Raw genomic sequence first — 16,387 nt, 5'->3', positions numbered from 1 at the left:
CTGAGTAGATGTATGTGTAGAATAGCAGTGTCTCTAGGACTACATTTTAGAGAATGTAATAACACACCAAGATCTATACTAACCTTTTCGCCTTTTGGACCAGGTGGACCCTAGAGAGAGAGAGTGAGAGAGAGAGGTAGAGGTAGAGAGAGGGGGGGCGGGGGAGCTTATTAATTCGACATCAAAATCAGCTGATTATCAAATAGGAACAGTAGTTATGTCACAAACTCTACTACATAAAATACAACAAACTAATAAGAGATGTAAACCCTACAACAAAAAAGACAATTCTGAATGAAAATATGCATACAATTTGTATTTATGTACTGTTTTGTTATGTTATATGATAAAGTGAAGCAACAATTAAATGGAGAATTTCTCCACCAATACATGATAGGAAAGAAGTGTTTGAGAATCAGTCATGGAACTTGAACATTCAACAATCCAAAATACTGTACCCATTTTACAATCACAAACCATTTTATTGATTTTATTATTTGGGGGTGGGGAGGAGGGGGATCTATAAATAATGTTAACAATCAATCTATAATTAAATGTTACCTAGCTTGTTTTACAATCATTTTATTTTTTAATTCATGATTTTGGTTTATACAGTTTTACGTGGGTCCATATGTAGCAAGGTGATTTCAGTTACAATCAAATGGTTATGGTTCATGAAATTACCTTCTAGCTTACATGTGGATATCTTTATAAATACAGTTTATTATATTTTACTCATATTTGTTTGTGTTTTGAACAGTATTACGCCTTTCACCAGAGCACACAATATGACGTTACCCAACATGCATTTCATTTAGAAGAGATCATCAAAATCAGGTCAGGTCCAGCTGTATGTAACACACAGCTGTATGTAACACATCATGGAAATGCTGTGGATCTTTGGTACCAGTAGAATTGAAGCCTGCCTACATTCGAGTTGTAAGTGTAAACAGGACAATCATGAAAGATGAGCATAGTATACCTTTATGCATCAGTAACGTTTAAGTGACAGCAATACAGTTTGTGCCCCATATATTTACTGCACCACGATGCAATACTGTAAAAAAATACTTCCGGCAATGCATACAGCAATGGAAGTACTTGTTTTTTTTTTGTGTGTTTTTTTCTAAAAAAAAAATCAGTTTTTTTGCTTTTTTTTTGTTTTTTTTGTTTCTAATGTGTCGCTCTTAACAGAACGAATGCATACTGCTATACAGATTCCAGAATGGAATCAAAAATAATTCCTTTCTCCACATTCTGAGAAATATGCATAGTTTTCCACTTGTTTTGTGTGAAATGCTTGTCAGATTTCAGGTGACAGAATGGCAAGCACAGTTGCAAACAAGGGAGCATCAGTTTTATTTTACTGGGGAAAAACTCTTTGTAGATGTGTTTGGACTCATTACCACAACCGTTTGAAGTGACGGAGCATAAAACTGAAAGATACTGATGGCACCTTTGCAGCCCCCAGTCTTCGAGTGTTACAGATTTGTCTGGCATGTGAAAACAGGGTATACATTTCTGTAACCAAGAGATCAGTTCACACAATTGCTGCATAGATTATTTCAGTATATCTGGGCACCCTGAGGAACTTAAGATCTTAAAACACAATTTTAGCCATATTTCTCATTGTAGTTTGAAGTTATTGTTGAATACCAACTCAGTCCACAGAAACCAATCGTTTCTAGTTGACTGAACTTAGGTAATATAGGGTGTGTATACTTTTAAGTGCAACTCCATTGATTTCTAATTTTAAAACAGCTTTTGGAATGTGCCTTATATAATCAGATATGCCGTGAAGCTGCATGGATTTGGTTAATTCCCATTCCCATTGCCATTGTGTTTTGATTTTTTACGAAAAACATAGATTATCTTCATCTTTTACAATGAATAAAAAACTATTTCTAACGTGTCAAAGAAAAGATATGGGAGCATACGTTTTCTTAAATGCAAACACATGTAAAATTTGCATTCATAAGCATTTGATAATTGCTACACTTCAGCTAAAGCATCATGTTAGCAGACACACAGGCGGCCAGACACCTGCAAGTCAACCCATAATTTTAACAGGGTCAACGCTATTCACAGATTCCTTCTAACAGCTTGCCCATTTTTTTTCCTTTTGTTATAATTGGTATTGTTTATTTGTTTTTGCAGTTACAATAAATAAATAAATAAATTTCCTGTGGGATTTTCTCATTGTTTTTGCTGAGTAAATCATCCATAAATCCGGTGCTTTCAAACAGTCTTGGCAGTTACACCGTGAAATGGAGAAAAAATGTAAATGTTGTTTTTATAATATTGAAGAGTCGTAGTCATTATTTTAATTGCCAAACATCTCACGCTGTATGTAAGAGTTATTGTTGTTACATTTTACATAATTAATGCTTAATTTTATTATATTTTCTATAAGCATTTTTTTTAAAGGCACAGTGCTTTTGAAACTAATTAAGTGCACTTTTGGGAACTTTTGTAAGCTTAATGTAACAGGATACATCCAAATCTGATAGTGAACCAAAAGTTGGAAATCAACAGGCCATCCCCCTTTTTTAAATCGATGCACACATAATGGATGAAGGATCAAACCTGTGCATTTGAATGCCTATGCTAAGGTGCTGTCATCCCCATTGGGTAATATTCTGCACTTGGGACCAGCCTGTATCCCCATGGTTTTCTGCAGCGACCACATCATTTGATGGGGTTGGTATGGTTTTGCTAACAGTCTGGTTTTCAAGTGGGTGAAGCACAGAAATATTGGATAGGGTGTCTACAGGTCGGAAATTTCCTAAGGAAGGCATCCAGTATGCTTGCAAAAAGGGTATTCTATAAATCGTTTAAGGGCAATAAAAATAGTTGAACCTGCGTCATGTGGTACAGAGAGTCATTTAGGGGTCTACCAGTGGGGGATTTTGCAACATATGATTTTTTCCTATGAACCCATGCCCATTGCAAATTATAAACACAAACAAGCTGCCTATTGAAATCTATGGATTTTATCTGAGCCTTAGGCAATTGTGGCAAGGTCTGGACCGATGAGGCTGACAGCAATACGTAAAGGAAATTAAAATGTTTCACTTTAATGTGTTCCTTTGGCCCTACTGTGTTATTTTATCAAAAGCATTACAATCTTGCATTACTGTCCACCATATAAGTGCTCTATGCAGAATAAAAAATGTCATGCAGCATGTCCAACCCAAATAAGAAACAGGTATCTAGACTTAAGTAAAATATTATTTAAATTGAATAAGTATTTTTATACCTGCAAGGCTCGGTCTATCCCTGTGCTTGAGTTCGTTTACTTAGCAAAACACAAATGTAAAGCTCTTTGTTTTGTTTCACAGCATGAGAAACAAAAAGACATGTGAGATTTCAGCATTTCTTACAATGATCCAAAGTAGCTGTTTAGGAGATGGGAGGGCAATGGGGAACATGTAAAGACCTTGCTCTGACCTAGCATCAAATCCCAAGGTTGGAGAATCTAACAGAAATCAATTGCATGATATTGAATTTGTCAATGAGTCGCTGAACAAAGGAAAATTGCTTTTGTGTACACATTTATTATATATTTTTTGCACCCACCACCTTATAAAATAAATTGGCACTACACTTTTGGTTGGCAGAACAAGTGGACTTTACAGCTCACGTAACCAGAGCTTTCATGCTGGTTTCTGGCTTTTCCATATGGCCTACATTAGCTAGCAGTGTAGAAAGGAAACCCCTGACTAATGTGAATAAAAACATGAAAAGCAGGACATGAAAGCCCTGGCAAAACTGGACAAAGTGAAACCACAGGGAGTGGGGAATTCCACTCGAATATTTACTTTTGGTAAACACCAAACATTTGAAAAATGAAATAGTCCTGATTAAACATTAAACATAATAAATAAAGATTGATATATGCTTCTTTAAAAAAAAAAAAAGTTTAAGCTTAACATTGTGTCATCTATATTGAATTTGTCAGGATATGCATATTATTATTATGGGTAGTATTTGTATTATTATTGTGTTTGGTGGTGGTGGCAATGCTGTTGATGTTTCAGAATCACATCAAACTAAAATATGTATTCAGCTAAAAACAAAAAATCCACTGCTATTTTTATAGCACTACACATAACAGTACTCCTCTGTTAACCAATGTTTACAACAAACTGACAGGCCAAATGAATGTTCAAAAGTTAGCACATGTTTACTTAGCTTGTAAAACTAATTTAAAATTGTGTTAATCATGCTGTAGCGCATAATAAAATACTAATTGCAGCTCTAAACACACAGATTATCCTCGTCCTATTACCTGTCTCCTTATTATTTAACAATTATTTTTTTATTGTTTTAATGAACCACGGCGGCAGTCTTAATAAATTGCGAAAGGTGAGGCAGAGTGGCAGCACCTTCCTTTGGGATCACTGCCTGATTTGCAGAAATTGAACACGCTGTCTTGTGTTACTGTTTACATAACTGTTGCATGTCTGACTTTCTTCTAATATATAGTATTAATAAACACTTTTCCTTCCAGCAAACCCATTGTCTAGTTCTGTCACCGAGGCCTTTCTTTTTACAAAACGTGTAATTTGTCAGTCTGAATGTATAACTGATTCTACAGCACTGCATACTAAGGGAGCATTAAAAACAGAGGGGTAAGGAAGCAGACTTCAGAGCTGGGCCAAAATCAAATGACGAATTAAACATCTTGACAGCACAGGTTTCTCAGTTACTGTGAAACTGGAAATATGGAAACTACCTATAAGAAGCAGTAAGCTTCCAGTGAAATGAGTTTGCTTGCCTCAAACCTTAATGGACAGTGACAATGAACTAACATCACAAATGTTATCCCACAGTTTGACTGTCCTGGATGCTCAAGGGTTAAATACTTAAACGCCACCCTCTGTTTTTTTAATATTAATCTCCAAATCTTAGTTTCTATTATTTAAAATATATCAGCTTTACCTCAGTATGAAAACAGAGACTAGAGCAACTGTGTATCAACAACCAGCTGGACCAACAGATGATGCACTTAATCAACCACATGGAACCAATAATTTTCTCCCGAGATATGAGTTGTCTAGTGTGCTGCGTAATGATTATAGGTTCATGGCTCATTTTATGTTCATCTGTAATTTGCTCACAAAAGCAATGAAGAGTCTAAAAAACATTTATGGAAAATATTTGAAGAGGCAGTTATGAAGCTGGATGCTATAAATGCCTGGCACAGGAATAAAGAAAAAAGACATTGTAAAAATGGAAAAAGATGGAGAAACTGAAAGAAAAAAGAGAAAGAAAGAAAAGATGGCAGGCAAGTGCTTGGTGGCCCAGGTGACCTCTTTTGCACAGCCTCATATGAAAAGCAGTGGGGATCAATAGTAAAAGGGGCATATGGCCTCAGAGCAATACGCCTGGCACGCTTCAATGACAAAGGATACTTGCTTCAAAGAGGACCTTTGAATGTGCAGTACCAAGGGTGTCGATAGCAGGTCCTTGTTAAATATGTAAGATGTAGATGGCAGATCATAACTTATAAGCCACTAATAAACAGGGGTGGCAATTGTTGTAAAACACTGCAATAAAGGGGAGTAATTTGAATTGGCCGGCACGTGCTATAAAACACAGCAGCACAGGGACTTTTATCCGGACTCCTCTTGTCACAGCAGGGCTGGAAGTGCACTATTAAAAGTGCAGGACGTTTTCCACTGTGGAATTTCCTCCGCACAAACTGGATGACAGATCTGTGCCATCCAAAGCAACACGATTAGGACAGCTGTCATGAGTGTTAGATCCATGTTTGAAAGTCTATCTTTTGCACAGAATTTACTGCGGAAGCTCTAATATGAATTAATGATTTTAAGACAGGCCGCAAATAGCTAGAGCATGCAAGCGGAAAACATGTATTAGAGCTAAGTAGTTTGAGACACTTAATCACATAACTCTGCTGATGGGCATCTTATTAACTTTCCTTATTCACACCAAACTAGTCCCTGACAAAGAAGGCAGTCAATGGCATTCAATTTCCATCCAGTAAAATTACAAGAACAACTAGGTATCTATCTGTATGGTGTAGGTAAACATATATGTAATGTTTTCAAAGATACCCTTCGAAAAGTTTTAGATGGGAAATTAGTAAAAAATAATAATAGCAATAAAAATAATGATAGCAAGCAATATGGCAGGATTGGACGACCACATATAGCTGGTACTTGTCAAGGAATCTGAAATGAGGATTATGTTGCGATAGAAAACCACAGTGGAAAAAAAGGTTTGAAAATTGCATCTGTTTCGTATATTGAATCTGTATCACAATTAGTCCAGCATATAATGGGCAACAGCTCAACATATAACTTTCAAGCCAAGTGTGTTTTCCTAGATAGGATAATTCGGAGGGTCACCTTGCTGATTGGAGATTGGATTGGACAGGCAGGATTATAGTGTGCAAAAACACACACACTAAAAACAGGCACAGTGGTTACAATGGAATGGTTTAACATTGCGCTCTACCAGTTACAAGCACAGTGCGCTCTCATGTAATTTTACTCAATTTTCTGATCATTTGTGGGTTTCCAAGGATCACGGTATTCACAGGAAACAATGGACTGCAACTGACTTCCATCTATCTAAACCTGGCTGTGCACGGGATTGTGCCATGAATGCTGAGACAATTATGTTTCTCACCTGAGTCCTATTAGTCCAGAGAAAGTGTTTTACAGAGCTGTCGAACTGCAGCTCAGACAGTAACTTATGTTGGGTGTAAGGAGGATCAAGGGGGAAGGAAGTCATTGGGTCTCCTTGCACCTCACTGCCTACCTATAATAAAATACTACCTTGACCACATACTGCATGGTAAAGAAACAGACCCAACACAAACTTAATCCAGATGGCAGGAATAAACTGCTCAAATACTGCACCCTCAGAAGCTTTTCAATAAAGTCCGAAAGTCGTTTAATTAAGATGGGAATGAGAATATGATTTCAGACCATCCCACAGAGTGTCAAAAGGAAGAGCAAGCCCCCCGTTGTGTCTGTGCCAGGTGATGATTACCATCACTCTTTCAATCCACACATCTATCTAAATATGCCAACATCTGGTGTGTGCACTTGACCTTAATGTTTGTCCTTAAATTATTTTTCTAAGTTGTTATTTCAAAACCTTGCCTTACTTTGGTTTTATGATGATGAAAGAAGAATGATATATTATTCTGCTCTTAATGTGCTACTCTCTTTACAAATTCGGACAAGTGGGTGTTATATGACAATTACATTAATTTGAAACACAATAATATACTTCAGCTGAACATCTAATCTATATAATGTGTATTTAAAATAGATTCAGTAGTGTGAGAAATAACAAAAAGTACATTTATTTTTAAGCAATAGAAATAGCACACAATTAACATAAAGTACACCTTAGGAGTTTTACATATTCTTAAAGGAATACTCCTGAAAAATTATTTAGATTACATTGCTTTAATATATCTTTTTGCTGGAGTCAAACATTTTGGTAGAATAATGATTTTTTATATATTTATATATTGTTTTGGTCTCTCCACCTTGGGGTAAGAATACTACACTTTGTTCTGAGAACTACAGTACAAACTTGGAGAAAGAAAAACTTATAATACTGCAAAATTGGTTTTAAATTGAAATTTCTGTTTTTCTTTTGATCTGGATACTTTTGGTTACATTCAATGTAAAACATTTGCAGCTTTTGCTCAACTCAGCGAAATGATTCTACTGACTAAGTTCTGAAATATTTGTCTTGTACTGTTATCCTAATATTTCAATGAAACACAAGATTCATGCCATTTTGACTATAATCTAGCCTTTTTCAATGTGGTATGTGCTGGAGAATGATATAGGCCTCTCAGAAATCTTGGTCACATCACCTTTCACACCTCATCACAAATCTCTATAAAACTAGTGTTTCTCAAAATATTTTGGCCCGCATACCACTCAGTCAATGGAAACATTTTTTGTGGACCACCAATCACACCACCCCTGGTGACAAAACAAATTAGCTTCTCTCTAAATACCAGTTTTACAAAACTATTCACATTACCAAAACATACAATATTTTTAAAAGAATGCAGCTATAAAATTTTTTGGTAGCACTTTACAATAAGGTACCATGATTCCTCAAAAATGAATATATGAATACCATAGGATTTAAACATCAATACATCATGAACATCATCATGTGATTAACAACTCAGATGATGTGCATGACATATTCATGTGTTTATTCATATATTCATTCATGAGGAATCACAGTACCTTATTGTAAATTGTGACCTTTGTTTAAATTTAAAATATTAATTCATGTCCGAAACAAGAAGTATAAAAATTGTTATTATTTTCAGATAAGCCTGGATTTGCATCGGCCCACAGACCACCTGCAAGACCGCTCGGGACGACAACTAGAGAACCACTACTCTAAACAATGGGAAGAGCCTGCTGAATTCAGACACTAAATTATTGATCTTTCTTCAACAGTGAGTGACTTCTCATACTATTGGTGTGTTATACATCCCAATATATGAACACATGGATGCTTTGGTTAATAAATACTTACTTGGATAGTTCATGGTCAATATGGCAGTAATTTAGGAAAGGCAGTATATGGTAAAAGAACATCATGTATTGGTGTGTTTCCAAGAATATTTATATAATTTCCCCTAAAAAACGTATTTGTATTTATTACAATATATAAGAAAGGAAGGGGGATTTAGAGAGGAAAAAAGTAACTACATAAATGTAAGTAAATAAACAAAATCCAAACAGCATATTAAAATACTTCGATGACTCGTTGAATTGACTTAATGGCCATCCCTACAAAGCATATCGAGTTGTTAAGTTGTTACAGCAGAAATTGTCTGCTTAGATATTTTATTCTTGCATTATTTATTCCGAAGCTAATGGTATATCTTTACCCAGGGACATTATCAAAGCAGCAATAAAAGTAATGGCAGTGCTTCACTCAATTTGGGAAAAATAAATGCAGTAAGTGGTACAAGAGGGGATTTGAGAAATGCATCCTCCAAAAAACACAGCTCTTGAAAAATGTGTCTCTGCCAGCTGCTTGTCTTGATGAGGTTTCAGCACGGAAACAAAAATATATTTCGTTATTTCTTCTAAACTGTTGCAACGTATATGTGCATTTGTTTTACTTACTGAAGTAAAAGGTTATCATTTCATGTGTCATGACACATGCCAGAAGAATCTCTCTTTAGGATGACCATCTTTGCAATATCTATATTATCTGTTAAAATGGATGTAATGAAAAATATAATTTTCTCCCTTCTTGACTTGAAATTCCAGTTTGACAAGGTTAAGTAAAGGCAAGGTTGGTATCTATCCAATTCTCTATGTGTCCATCTATCTATGCCCTAACTACTTACCACTAAGCATTGCATTTTTTCTATTGTGAAAATTAAATAGGATCATTAAAAAGTTAATTCTCAATATATAAGATACATGTAGATTTTGTGTCATGTAAATTGCTCTAAAATAGGCATTCCTTTCCAATACAAACAATAACATTTCCACTATCCTAATTCTGAAGTATTTCTGTTGAAAACACTTCACCAGATTGGATTCATAAAGCAGATTAGCCTTTGGCATTGTGCAGAGGAGTTCATTCCAGGCTGTTCTTTCTCCATGACTGCAAAATGATTGAATTTTTATAATACCTTGTTGTGTTAATGGGCTCCATGTTCTCAAAAGACAGAGGAACATTTCTGATTCTAACAATTTAACACTTTTAAACTGAAGACCTTGGGATCTCATGACCTTATTCTTCTATATCTCCCATCCCCTGCAGCAAACAGATGCTTACTTTGTTATACACCATTCTGGTATCTTTTCATCACTCTATAAGCACAAGTCAAAACTAAAATGTTTTTAATTGCAATTGTTATAATACCCCAATTAACCAAACCAACAATTAAAGCAGCTGTGACAAAGCAGCTCCCAGCTCCACTCTTAAGTGGGTACAACACATTCAAGGAGGCAGAGATCCTGAAAAGTATCCCCCCTTTAATACCACACAAGCACCTGGCCATGCACTTTGTCCCGTGGATTATCTAATGTTATAATGAATTTGCCTAATACAATACATGGCCAAAGTATGTGGACACCTGTTCATCCAACATCTCATTCCAAAATCATGGGCATTAATATGGAGTTGGTTCCCCCTTTGCTGCTATAACAGCCTCCACTCTTTTGGGAAGGCTTCACAATAACAGCACTTGTTGGAAAGGTGGCATAATATGACTTCAGTACACCCCATTCTACTGCCAGTGCTTGACTATGGAGATTGCATGGCTTTGTGTTTTTATTATTATTATTATTGAAAACAAAAAGTCATACAACCAGGATGAAAACATATACCTTTTTAACAAACAATCCTCAGGCATAATTAGAGTCAATAGCATGGAAATAAATGTATGAGTTATGACAAAAGGAAGAGTAAATCAAAACACCTGAAATCTATTTACTTTTTCCTCAAAGGGATACAGTATATGGAAATTGATCAAAGTCCCAGCAGCATTATGTTTTATTAAAGGGTGTAATACATTATTGATAAGGCTGAAGACAGCTTCCAAACTGACACCAGTGTGTCTAAAATCCCTTCAGGAAAATTTCATGAATCATATATCTTGACTGATAATATTCCCCACAATTTCCAAATCCACAGCTAACCTACATTCCGTTCAGTTGTCTTAAAAAAATGAAAGACTGATGAAAAGCTCTGCCCTTATGACCTTAATAGCTAGTGTGAGGAGCCCTTAGTCAAAAGAACAAGAAACATACATTAAAATTATGTTAAATGTTTAAAACATTCAATTAATACAAAATGTGTCCAAAAGGTATAGTATCTGAAGAGCATAGCAATGGATTTGGGAAAATGTCTTTTCTGCATTTTTTGTATGCATTGCCTGTGCCAGCTGGTGTGCAGAGAACTATGCTTGCCCTGAGCAAGTTATCACGCACTGAGACCTACAGCAACTTGGGTGATCATGTTTCTCAGACCTTATTTAAAATTCCTACACAGAAGCATGAGATGTGTCTGCGAAATGTCATAGACCTTAATTAAATACAATAAAAAGGGGTAGTTGCTAATATTCACAGTAAAAATAATGCATTGACAGTTACTCGAAACTAATGTGTATGGAGTCTCTACTCCTTTTGTTCCCAGTTAAGAATTACTGTGCAAAATCTTGTAAGTTGTCCTGGATAAGGGCGTCTGCCAAGAAATAAAAATAATAATAATAATAATAAGGTTTATTTTTCATTTTTTGTTTTCAGATAGCATTATTAAGTCATACTGCCACAGTGCTTTTGTTTTTTATAATGTGAGTTTGGTTGTGTTCTGTCTTTCTCTGAACCAATATATGGTGGTTGCAAGATTATTATTAATAATAATAATTTGTTCATTCATTAATTCATTTCTTAGCAGACACCTTTATCCAGGGTGACTTACAGTTTACAATAAACATTTAAAAGCATTACAAAAGTCAAGTAATACAATTAGTACAAATACAATAAGCATATATCCCAGTACAATGAGCTAATCCATGGACATGTTTTTGTTTTCCTCAAGTTCTTCAATAACCTTGTGAGATGAAAGAACAAAAAAAAAAATAGCATGCTAATCAAATTATACCTATCTGTAAATACCATACTATTCCTTATTCCTCTTGAGACTGTAGCTATCTGTAAGACTGCGATCTGTTAACTTGACAGCTAATCATAATTTACAGCAACTGAAAACCGTAAAGCCTGCTGCAGGGGGGAGATTATAAACTCAACATACATCTGTAGGAGACTTTAATTGAGTATCCATATCAATTGCCATTGTTCTGTCCACACTATGCATTTAAACAGTATTACTTGGCTTTTAACCAACCTCGAAGTGCTAAATACTGTGCATCTACACTACAGAGAATTTAATAACATGTAGTTTATAGTCTGGTTCTAACTCAAATTGTATCAGGTAGTGCGGTTAATTGGAATAACTATCTAGTCTTGGTGTGTGTCCTCCACAATCCCAGAATGCTTGGTTCTGTTTGGTGCATGGGCACTGCAAATACTGTGCAACGTGGAAGCAAACTAGGCCTACATAAAAATAAAAACAAAAAAGTTGTAGTAGTTGTATTACTGTATAATATGGTGGACAGGGGAGCAATGTAGTCTGATGCCAAAATAAGGCACTTATTCAAATCTTGAGCGATAAAACCGTTCAAAGAGAAATTACGTTCAAAAGGCAATTTTCACATTTATGAGAATTTACCTGCACATGCTGCTTTTTCTTCTCTGTTGTTGTTTTCTTTTTTTTCTTTTTTTGGACTGGATAAAATCTATTGTGTTTTACCAGAATGATCCAAGAAATGGTACGATGTTACATTCTTACCAGTTAGTGGCAATAAACTTTGAATAGAGATATCAGAAGATTATTTTGCAAGATGTGGAAAACATGTACAATGATAATTGAAGCAGAAAAACACTTACTACATTGTTCATTGACATGATCCTACCCATTCTGCAAGTACGGAGTATGTGCATCTGCTTAAGGGATTTTTATTTTTTCTTTGCATGTTCATGTTACAAGAACATGGCCAATTATAACATATGCAGAAGCCAGGCATTACACAACATGTAACATTGAAGTCATTGCTTGTTAAGTGTGAAGAAATCTTCAATTTCTTCAATACCAGGACATTGAGCTCAGTTGACAGAACACAGACACAGTATATTTCTGAAAACTGATCCCTTAAAATCTCCACATGCACTGTATGTAAGATACATTTTATGTTGATTTCACAACGCCCAACCACAGAACAGTTTTTGGTTGTTTGTTTGCTGAATTTAAAATACTTCTGATTCAAAACCACTTTCTTTCCAGAACTGCATGTACTATGCTGCAATGTAATCATATCACAAAGACAAATTATAATTAGTGACTGAGTTGATCAAACCTCAGGCTTTTGTTTGTCTTCAATTATGTATTTATATCAGTTAAAATATTCATTAAGTGTAAAAGTCATCGAAGCGTGACCAGTTTATGAATTTGAAAAGTAAAGCAGCAAGCTAACCACCAACACATTAGTAAGCAAATGCTAAAAAAAAAGTTAAGAACACCTACATTAATTATGCCTGAACATTCAAGCAAAGATGACTGTTAAACAGCCTCTCTCTTAACTGCAAATAAGCAAATACAGTCACCATGGGGTATATTTCTTTTTAGAATGTTCTTCCTATCAGTACATCTTGAAGGAGTTTGAAAGTTAAATTAATTATTTTTCAAAATTTGCTCATTCTTTATAGACTAATTTTCTCTCAGTTGGAAAACCTCCTCTGATGTTGGCCTTGCTCAGAGAGGTGTGATTACAGCGTGTGTGATAGACATCTGACAACGACCTGCTGGAGAAACGGAGAGTACCTACCACCTGCATTCACTTAGGGACTGACCCAGGGAGCTGGGTGTTGGAAACCAGAAGAGGCCGAATGGATTAACTTACTACTTTTACAGCTATAAAGGCACATGCCATTATACCTATTTAATCACACTCCTCTAAAACTCCATAAATTATTTTAACAGAGCACAGAAGGCCTGTTTGACCCGGTTACCACAGCCGCAACTGCACTGTCAAGTGCTAATAGTAATATATGGGGCCTTTCGGTTTGGAGAAGGAACTAGAAGTTTTCCATATGCATTCTGAATGGCTTCGGGATCTGTGATCTCCCCACGTTTAATGAAGTGAGACACGTTTTGGTAGGAGAGTTGGCAACAAATCTATCTTGGTAATGAGGTTATTGAAAACCACACTTCTTTTGATGAAAGGAAATGGTCCTTATTTTACGGAAAGTAAGGATGAAAATATGAATGTAATCATACAGTCAGACTACCTGAGAGCAGAGCAACTGTTAACATAGAATCAGTGTTTATAAAATGTTGGGTCTGTAGGGACAAAAATGCTCTTTCATTTGGCAGCCAGGCTTACTTTGGATAGTGTGCAAATATTTGTGAAAACAAAATTAAGTTGCAGTTTAGTTAGACAGGCTTTATAGATATTTAATGAATATCAATCAATCTTTTCATTATCATAATGAATGGTCAATTTTTTTATTTTAGAGAATGAGAAGAAAAAAAAGTATTTTCTTTAAAATTAACCTAAGAAGAAAACAAAGCAAAAAAAGAAGGGTTTCCTAATACTTAAAAACAGTTAATTACAATTAAGGTAGGTATCCTCTTACATTACACACTGCTATTACTTCATATACATGAGTGAAACAATTGATGCTTCATATACTGCACATGAAGAAATTGAGGCCTTTTCAGAATAGGCTTCCTTGACCATTTATCCTAAAACATGAAACTACCATAGGAACAATATGATAGTCTCCAAGCTTCTGTAAAGCCAGTAAGATCATGTTATTTCTGTGTATGGTGGGAAACATTTTCCTTATTTACCCTGAACTCATTTATCTGTTTGTACAGCACATCTTCAGTACTAAATAGTTCATATGTGTACATATTGTGTTCTTGTAAACATAATAAGTCTCCTTGGATTAGTGAGTCTGGCAAATGAATAAGAAATTAAATATATGCATAAAAAGTGTTTGGTTTAGCATCAAAATGTGTTTGACATAAAAATATGATCACTATATATTTATACATTCAATTTAATTTAAATTACTGTCTTTGTTCCCTTATTTTCTTTCTAAAATGTGTAAAGTTTTGTCCCCCCTCCCCACTTTAAAACTCTCTCTCACGAAGCAACAAATAATCAAACGATCAAACAATAAATACACTTCCAAAAAAGTATGGTGTACTGTAATAGCTGGTAGCTGTTTGAGAAGGTCGTTTGTTACCTCTTCAGAAGGGTATCATGCACACAGGAAAAAACTTTCACTTTCAAGCTAGGCTAGTTGGTTGATTCTCTGAAATGTAGGTACTTACAGGAGGTCCTGGAAGAGAAAAGAGACAAGAAAGAACAAAAATGAAATATTTTTGAAAAATAACAGCAAATTAAAAGTCAATTACATTAAACAAACCCATCATTCAGCCACTGATTGGCATGTTGACCAACAGCTTCTGTTTTCTCCATGTACTCTAATCCTCAAACTTTTAAAAATATATACAGTTTTATGAAAAGATAGAAACTCCATAGAAAGAACATTCTTTAGCTTCCGGAACACCAGGTTTCAATTTCCTCCGCAACCTGGCATTACATTTCAGCTGGCCTGCAAAATTACAGTTTTATTTATACCCTTGGCATTTAACCTTGGCAAAATGACAAAATGCTCATCTCCGTATCTTCTTACCCCTCTGTTTGCCAATAATGAAAGGGCCTAGAGGGCACCTGACTTACCGGAAACATCCATCCTTTCCTTGGTACATACCCTTTGCTTGTTAAAAATGTCACCTATTTTTGTGAGGTGATACTTGCACATTTTTGCAATTACTTGAATTCAAAGGGATTTGTGCAGTTTTGCTTCAGGGTCCTATCAAAGAGTTTTCAGATCAGTTCTGATATTTGGCTCTTATTAGGGAGAGCAGCTGCTACAGTGAAAACCAATGGCTTTTTTATGAGCCCTTTTGGTTTCTCCTGCCTTCCGAGTAAGGTAAAGTGCAAATGGGTCCAGCAGCTGCACTTTGCAGACTTGCTTTTGATGCTTTCAAGATTTCACTTTAATGGCATTATTTTATGGTTCATTGGGTAAGGCTACTTATTTTATAATACTGGATTTTTTTTCTCCATGTTGTTAAAATCTAGTTCACCTTTGGTATACAGGTTTATTGAATGTACAAGGGGAAGGCTAAACAAAGTAAAATTAGTAGAGAATTTTGAAGTGGAAAACAATATAACCTATACTAGTTCTACTACTACTATTACTGTCACTACCGTACTACTACCACGGCAGCATAATGAGAATAATACTATTTAAAATGAATGAAGGATTAAATCAAATTTGAATTCTGATTTCTTGGATTGATTGAAAATGAAATAGTCTTTATATATATATGTATGTAGCTGTAATGGTCATGCCCAAGCTACCTTATCTGTTATGAATGCTGTTTGTCCCTTGACACCATTTCATGCAAAGTACAGTAATCCAGCACTCAGGTTCTTTATAACACTGTAAGGAACCACTTGTCATAGTCCTTTGTTAAACCTAATTATCACCTTTAGATCAAGATGATTCAATATCCAATAGAGTTGCCAGTCCAAATAAAATGACCAAGATAAACAGTACATCACTGAAATGGCACTTGTATGTGTTTATGAATTGCTGTTTTAGGTTCTGCATCCTGTTATAAACATTAAGGTATCATCAGAACAAATGTGTGGCCACCATAGCCAGTCACAGGTTTCCTGTATGCACTCATGCCGCATTAT

The 16,387-nt window shown here is 35.3% G+C and overlaps 1 protein-coding gene across 1 annotated transcript in view; it reads right to left on the bottom strand.

The window, feature by feature from the left end:
• Positions 1-16,387, bottom strand: part of col25a1 (collagen type XXV alpha 1 chain) — a 175,094-nt gene that overhangs the window by 66,361 nt on the left and 92,346 nt on the right. The window contains exons 4-5 of the mRNA XM_066720245.1: positions 14,947-14,954; positions 84-110 (exon numbers count right to left, since the gene is read on the bottom strand). Of these exons, the coding sequence (XP_066576342.1) occupies positions 84-110; positions 14,947-14,954 (35 nt within the window). The remainder of the gene's footprint in view (positions 1-83; positions 111-14,946; positions 14,955-16,387) is intronic.

The sequence above is a fragment of the Amia ocellicauda genome, chromosome 13 (assembly GCF_036373705.1).
Source record: "Amia ocellicauda isolate fAmiCal2 chromosome 13, fAmiCal2.hap1, whole genome shotgun sequence".
Lineage (NCBI taxonomy): Eukaryota > Metazoa > Chordata > Actinopteri > Amiiformes > Amiidae > Amia > Amia ocellicauda.
This window is presented reverse-complemented; position numbering and strand designations above follow the sequence as displayed.